At 51.0% G+C, this 7619-nt stretch overlaps 1 protein-coding gene across 1 annotated transcript; it reads left to right on the plus strand.

Annotated features, from left to right (window-relative positions):
- The first annotated feature begins 3980 nt into the window (after nucleotides 1-3980).
- Nucleotides 3981-6410, plus strand: LOC113219541 (transmembrane protein 161A-like). Its single transcript, XM_026450970.1, has 6 exons — nucleotides 3981-4307; nucleotides 4398-4541; nucleotides 4645-4758; nucleotides 4882-5056; nucleotides 5186-5282; nucleotides 5844-6410. Exons 1-6 carry the CDS (start codon nucleotides 4162-4164, stop codon nucleotides 6095-6097), a joined length of 930 nt encoding a protein of 309 aa, XP_026306755.1. The 5' UTR covers nucleotides 3981-4161; the 3' UTR covers nucleotides 6098-6410.
- Nucleotides 6411-7619: the final 1209 nt, after the last annotated feature.

Below are 7619 nucleotides of genomic sequence, written 5' to 3' on the forward strand. Positions count from 1 at the left end.
TGTTAGCCAGGATGGTCTCGATCTCCTGACCTTGTGATCCGCCCGTCTCGGCCTCCCAAAGTGCTGGGATTACAGGCTTGAGCCACCGCGCCCGGCCGTCATTCTATATTTTATTCTAAAATATTTCAGCCAGGCGTGATGGCTCATGCCTGTAATCCCAACACTTTGGCAGGCCGAGCCGGGTGGATTGCCTGAGGTCTAGAGTTCAAGACTAGCCTGGTCAACATAGTGAAACCCCATCTCTAGTAAAAATACAAAAAGTAGCTGGGCGAGGTGGCGTGCACCTGTAATCTCAGCTACTCTGGATGCTGAGGCAGGAGAATCGCTTGAAACCAGGAGGCGGAGGTTGCAGTAAGCCAAAATCGCGTCATTGCACTCTAGCCTGGGCGACAAGAGCAAGACTCCATCTTAAATATAAATAAAATAAAATAAAATATTTCAACTTTTACATTTCATATAAGCTCTTAAACTCCTTACTGTCGCTGATGGACAGTGACATTAATTTTTGTGTTGTGATGTAGAGGTCAAATTTGAGTGTCTCCATGGACTAACCTTGCTAAAGAATTTATATTTTTAGGCTGGGCACGGTGGCTCACGCCTGTAATCCCAGCACTTTGGGAGGCTGAGGTGGGTGGATCACGAGGTCAGGAGATCGAGACCATCCTGGCTAACACGGTGAAACCCTGTCTCTACTAAAAATGCAAAAAATTAGCCGGGTGTGGTGGTGGCCGCCTGTAGTCCCAGCTACTTGGGAGGCAGGAGAATGGCGTGAACCCGGGAGGCGGAGCTTGCAGTGAGCCGAGATCGCGCCACTGCACACCAGCCTGGGTGACTGAGCAAGACTCCGTTTCAAAAAAAAAAAAAAAAAGGAATTATATTTTTATTGAATTCCAGATTCCTTTTGGTTTTCTTTTGTCTTGTCTGATCCTTCCCCTTTGGTGTGGCTAGGACCTCTGGATTTTAGAACAGTACTGATGTACCTCCTTTGCTTGTTTCCAATTTCTCAGCTACTTGGCTCATAAATTTTCAGTCTTTTCTAAGTTTATAGCATATATAGCATTTAATGTTATACATATTTTATCAGGTCTCTCACTTTTGTTCACCTAAGTTTTTTTTTGTTTTTTTGGGGGTTTTTTTTGAGATGGAGTTTTGCTCTTGTCACCCAGGCTAGAGTGCAGTTGTGCAATCTCAGCTCACTGCAACCTCTGCCTCCTAGGTTCAAGTGATTCTCCTGCCTTAGCCTCCTGAGTAGCTTGGATTCCAGGTGCACACCACCACGCCTGGCTAATTTTTGTATTTTTAGTAGGGAAGAGGTTTCACCATGTTGGCCAGGCTGGTCTCAAACTCCTGACCTCAGGTAATCCACCTACCTGCCTTGGCCTCCCGAAGTGCTGGGATTACAGGTGTGAGCCATCACGCCAGGCAGTTCACCCAAGTTTTGATGGATATTTTTTATTGTTCTGTTTGGGATGTTTTAACATTTCCCTTCTGATTTCTGTAGAGATGGGGTCTTGCTATGCTTTGACCTATGGATTATTAAATATTTTTAAATTTTTCAAATATAGACCTTTAAAAAATACATATTTATTTCTAGCTCAATTGCACAGATGGTCTATTTGAAATAATTTCTTTAAAATTTGGTAAGGTTTGCCCTATGGCCTGGAACGTGATCAGATTTTGTGACTGTTCCATGTTTTCTTGACATATTCTGTTGTTGTGTTGCCTTTTTTCACGTGTTCTAATCGAAGGACATATTCTCTGGCTGTATGAGTTTAATAAATTCAAATCTCCATCTTGCCTAACCTTTTGTCTGTGACATATCAGTCAGCAGAAGTCAGTCTCCCTCTGGGACAACAGAGCTCTCAATTTCCTTATCAATTCTGTCAGTGTTTTCTTTATATATTTTGCAGCCTATTCACAAGGTGTTCACAGATTTAGAACTGCTACATTTTCCTGGTGAATCAGCCATTTTATCATGATGTATGGACCCCTTCTATCTTCTAATACTACTTCTTTTTTACTTCTCTCTTTTTTTTTTCGAGATGGAGTTTTGCTCTTGTTGCCCAGGCTGGAGTGCAATGGCGCAATCTCAGCTCACTGCAACCTTTGCCTCCTGGGTTCAAGTGGTTCTCCTGCCTCAGCCTCCCAAGTAGCTGGTATTACCTGCCACTATGCCCAGCTAATTTTTGTATTTTTAGTAGAGCCAGGGTTTCCCCATGTTGGCCGAGCTGGTCTCCAACTCCTGACCTTGTGATCCGCCTGCCTCAGCCTCCCAAAGTGCTAGGATTACAGGTGTGAGCCACCACGCCCGGCCTATTCTAATACTACTTCTTAGTCCAGTTTGGCTGGTAGTAGTGTAGCCTTTCTAGCTTGCTTTCTTTTGATTAGTCTTTGCTATATCTTTTTAACATCCCTTTATTTTCAATCTTCCAGTGACTTTATGTCAAAATATGTCATCCTTTAAAAAACATGTAGCTGGATATTTTCAATGTAGTCTGACAGTCTTTGTCATTTAACTTTAAAGTTTAGTCTACTTACATTTATTGTGATTACTGAGATTTGACTTTGTTTCTACCATCTTACATTTTTGCTTTCTATTTGTTCCTTTTCTGTTGTCACAGTTGACATTAGCTGTCAGCCTAATTGTTGTTCCTTGATAGGTGCTCTGTCTTAATTCCCTGGCTGCTTTGTGATTTTTTTGTTTTTGGTGTTCTGCAGTTTCACTCCATTGTGTCTAGGTATGGATTTCTTTTTATTTACATGGTTTGATATACTTTGTGTGTGTCTTTCATTCTGCAAACTTCTCAACCATTCTCTTCCAGTAATTCCTTTTATTCTTCATTCCTTCTCTTCCCTACCTCTGGGGCTCTGATTTGATTTGCATTGGACTTTCTGTTCTGTCTTCCTTATTGTCTTAGCCTCTCTTCATATTTCTCACCTACTTTTCTGAGTTGGAATCTGAGTGATTTCTTCAGATCTGTCTTCCAGTTCATCATTTCCTCCTTTGGCTGTTCCTAATGTGCTGTTTAACAATCTATTATTTCAATACTAACATTTTCCCTTTAGAAGAGTTTAATTTGGTTCCTTTGCAATTCTACCCAGTCATCTGAAGGTAGTCTCATGTCACCTGTTCTGTGATTACAGCTTTCATTTCCTTAGTCATTTGACATATAATTGACAGCACCAATTTCTGAAGTCTTTGAGGCCTAAACTTGACTGTTGTTTTTCTGTTAACTCTCCTTTATGGTGATTTTTTTCCTTATGCATTTGTTGATTTTGTCTGTGAGCTCATATGAATTTTCTCCTTTTTTTTTTTTTTTTTTTGACAAGGTCTCACTCTGTGCCGGAGTGCAATGGCATGATCTCAGCTCACTGCAACCTCTACATCCTGGGCCCAACCCATCCTCCCACCTCAGCCTTCAGAGTAGTTAGGACTACAGGCGTGCACCACCACTCCTGGTTTTGTATTTTTTGTAGAGATGGGGGTTTTGCCATGTTGCCCAGGCTGGTCTTGAACTTGTGAGCTCAAATGATCCACACGCCTTGGCCTCCCAAAGTGCTGAGGGTTACAGGTGCGAGCCACTGCACCCAGCCCTGCTCTTAATTTTTGGAAAATCTTGGGTCCTGAATTGAGGATTCCTTCCTCCAGGAGAACTTTGGTTTTCTCCTGCAGGAGTCCTTCATCCCCCTCCAGATTCCTTCTATAACCTAGGGAGTTCAGGCTCAACAGATATCCCTGAATGTTCCCAGCCCAATCAGGAGTATCTGCCTGGTACATTGTTTCTTTTTCTTTGAGACTGAGTTTCACTCTTATCCCCCAGGCTAGAGTGCAATGGTGCGGTCTAGGCTCACTGCAACCTCCGCCCCCCAGGTTCAAGCTATTCTCCTGCCTCAAGTAGCTGGGATTACAGGCACCTGCCACCACGCCCAGCTAATTTTTGTATTTTAAGTAGAGACAGGGTTTCACTATGTTGGCCAGGCTTGTCTCAAACTCCTGATCTCAGGTGATCCGCCTGCCTCGGCCTCTCAAAGTGTTGGGATTACAGGCGTGAGCCAACACACTGACCTTGTTTCTTGTGAAGAGTGCTGTGTAACTAGAGCACAAAGTTGTCCTTGTGCCTGGCACGGGGCCTGGTGCATTCCTACTTGGGGAGCAAATGGATGCCTGAGGGACGGGGGATTAGGGAACAGAGTGGCCTCAGAGACCCTAGGAATTCACTCTATTCAGTCCTCTTATCGTCCGCAGGCCTGGCCAGCATGATCCAGAACTTGGAGCCACTTCTGAAGAAGCAGGACTGGGACTGGGTGTGAGTCCTGGGAATGGGGGAGGGGAGTAAGGGCAGGATGGGACCCTCCCAGGGTCCCCCAGGCAGGCTTGTGACCTGGTGTTCTCCTAGGCTCCCTGTGGCCAAGCTGGCTATCCGCGTGGGGCTGGCGGTGGTGGGCTCTGTGCTGGGTGCCTTCCTCACCTTCCCAGGCCTACGGCTGGCCCAGACCCACCGGGACGCGCTGACCATGTCGGAGGACCGGCCCATGCTGCAGTTACGTGGGTCGCTTGGTGGGTGGGGGGATTAGGGGCCCTAAGGGAGAGGCTGGGGAAGAGGGGGTGCCCAGGCCTCACTCTCTCCTGCTGTCACCCCCTAGGTTCCTCCTGCACACCAGCTTCCTGTCTCCCCTGTTCATCCTGTGGCTCTGGACAAAGCCCATTGCACGGGACTTCCTGCACCAGCCGCCGTTTGGGGAAAGGCCCTTCTCCCTGTGCGTATTGGGTGGGGCTCCCCTGGGTGCTCCAACCTCTGAGACTCAGGGAGGAGCCTGGGGAAGATCCTGGGGGGTGAGGGGCGGCCTTCCTAGCCCTTTACCCCGCCCCGCTCCGCACAGGCTGTCCGACTCTGCCTTCGACTCCGGGCGCCTTTGGCTGCTGGTAGTGCTGTGCCTGCTGCGGCTTGCGGTGACCCGGCCCCACCTGCAGGCCTACCTGTGCCTGGCCAAGGCCCGCGTGGAGCAGCTGCGAAGGGAGGCTGGCCGCATCGAAGCCCGTGAAATCCAGCGGCGGGTATGGACGCCCCGATGACCTAGGCCAGAGGGAACTTGGGGCTGAGGGCAGGGTTCCTAGTCTTTTGGGCGTGGAGTCCTCCCAAACCCAGAAGGCTTCCTGCTGCAGCCACCCGTTACCTGCCCACAGGTGGTCCGGGTCTACTGCTACGTGACCGTGGTGAGCTTGCAGTACCTGACGCCGCTCATCCTCACCCTCAACTGCACACTCTTGCTCAAGACGCTGGGTGAGACGCTGCCGTGTGGAGGTGGAGGAGGGGCGGGGCTGGAAGATAAAAGAGTGGAGTTGGAGTCTTGGGGAGGCGGGAGGGAGGAGGCGGGGCCTGGGCAGGGGGTGGGGACTGTGGTGAGGCAGGTTCTGAGCAGGAGGTGGAGTTTGGGATGGGCTTTGCCTTAGGAGGTGGAGCGTGAGGAGGGTTGGGTCTTGGCAGGAGGTGGGGCCTGGGAAGGGGGCGGGGACTGTGGTGGGGCAGGTTATGAGCAGGAGGTGGAGTTTAGGATGGGGTGTGCCTTAGGAGGTGGAGCCTGGGGAGGGGTTGGGTCTTGGCAGGAGCCTGGGTGGGGGGAAGGGCATGTAGTGAGGCAGGATCTGAGCAAGAGGTGGGGCCAGGGATAAGGCTTGCCTTGGACAGGTGGCAGCGCCTGAGGGGGTGGAGACCCGGCAGGAGGTGGAGTCTGAGACAGGGGTGGGAGTGTCTGGAGGAATGGGCCCGGCCCCTCATGCCAGCCCTGCCCCTCGCCCCTCCCCCATTTCTCCACGCATACCTCGCTTCATCCTCTTCTCCTAGGAGGCTATTCCTGGGGCCTGGGCCCAGCCCCTCTACTATCCCCCAACCCATCCTCAGCCAGTGCTGCCTCCATCGGCTTTGGGGAGGACGAGGTCCAGCAGACTGCAGCGCGGATCGCCGGGGCCCTGGGTGGCCTGCTGACGCCCCTCTTCCTCCGCGGCATTCTGGCCTACCTCATCTGGTGGACGGCTGCCTGCCAGCTGCTCTCCAGCCTCTTTGGCCTCTACTTCCACCAGCACTTGGCAGGCTCCTAGCTACCTGCAGACCCTCCTGTGGCGCTGAGGTCTTGTCCTGGGTCAGCAGGACACTAGCCTGCCCCCTCTGTGTGTGCCCTCGTGTCCCCAGCTGCAAGGTGGGGCCGGACTCCCTGCTGTTCCCTTCACCGCAGTGCCTGAGCCGCGGCCCTCCTTGGACGCCAAGTTTCTGCCTCAGAACTGTCTCTCCTGGGCCCAGCAGCATGAGGGTCCCGAGGCCATTGTCTCCGAAGCGTGTGTGCCAGGTTTGAGTGGTGGGGGTGATACTGGCTGCTCTTCTGAACAAATAAAGGAGCATGCCGATTTTTACAAACAGGGTCTGAGTGGTTTGGAACTTGGGCGTATGCAGGGTGGCGGCACCTGCCCGGGTGCAGGGTGGGGGCTGTGCAGGAGGGAGAAAGGATCAGGACTGAGAGGGGAGCAAAGGTCTGGGAGGAGAAGGGAAAGCGAGGAGGAGGCCAGGCACGGCAGCTCACGCCTGCAATCCCAAATCCCAGCACTTTGGGAGGCCAAGGCGGGCAGATCACTTGAGGCCAGCAGTTCAAGAACAGCCTGGTCAACGCATGGTGAAACCCCATCCCTACTAAAAATACAAAAAGTAGGCATGGTGGCACATGCCTATAGTTCCAGCTGCTGAGAAGGATGATCCTGAAGAGTCGCTTGAACCTGAGAGGTGGAGGCTGCAGTGAGCCGAGATCGCGTAACATCCAGCCTGCGTGACAGAGTAAAACTCTGTCTCAAAAAAAAAAAGAAAAAGGAGGAAAAAGAGAAGAAATACAGTGTCCCAGGAAAAGTCCAAAAGCAGGATGGAAGAGACCAGAAATCAGGGGAGGGTGGAGTCCCAGCTGAGAGGGCAGGTGGCCTGGGAGGGGCGGGCAGGTGAGAGAAATGCCTTGTGAGAGAGTGCCAGGAGAAGGTTAGATGGGCAGGGAAACCTCAGGGGAAAACCTGTCTGAATAAATGGGAGGGCGGGGAGCCCACGGTGATGCAAGCATCTGCCACAGGTATGCAGGTGACTTTGTATAGAGGTCACACACAAGCAGGGGCATATTGAGGTCTTTGTGACCCAGGGAAGGGACGTGGGGCCGTCGTGGACTCTGAAGTTGTCCTGTAGCTGTGACTCCAGGGTGTGTGCACATGTGTGTTACAATGTAAGGTGCAGGCTGGGAGCCGTGGCTCACGCCTCTAACCCAGCACTTTGGGAGGCTGAGGTGGGCCAATCACCTGAGGTCAGGAGTTCAAGACCAGCCTGGCCAACATGGTGAAACTCTGTCTCTACTAGAAATACAAAAAAAATTAGCCAGGCATGGTGGCGTGCACTTTGTAATCCCAGCTACTTGAGAGGCTGAGACAGGAGAATCGCTTGAACCTGGGAGGCGGAGGTTGCAGTGAGCCAAGATCATGCCACTGCACTCCAGTCTGGGCGACAAAGTGAGACTCCGTCTCAAAACAAAAACAAAAACAATGTAAGGTGCATATGTAACTTTTTTGTATAAGTAAGATGTATAAAGACAGTTCCCTG

Source organism: Piliocolobus tephrosceles, unplaced genomic scaffold (assembly GCF_002776525.5).
Source record: "Piliocolobus tephrosceles isolate RC106 unplaced genomic scaffold, ASM277652v3 unscaffolded_26639, whole genome shotgun sequence".
Taxonomy (NCBI): Eukaryota; Metazoa; Chordata; class Mammalia; order Primates; family Cercopithecidae; genus Piliocolobus; species Piliocolobus tephrosceles.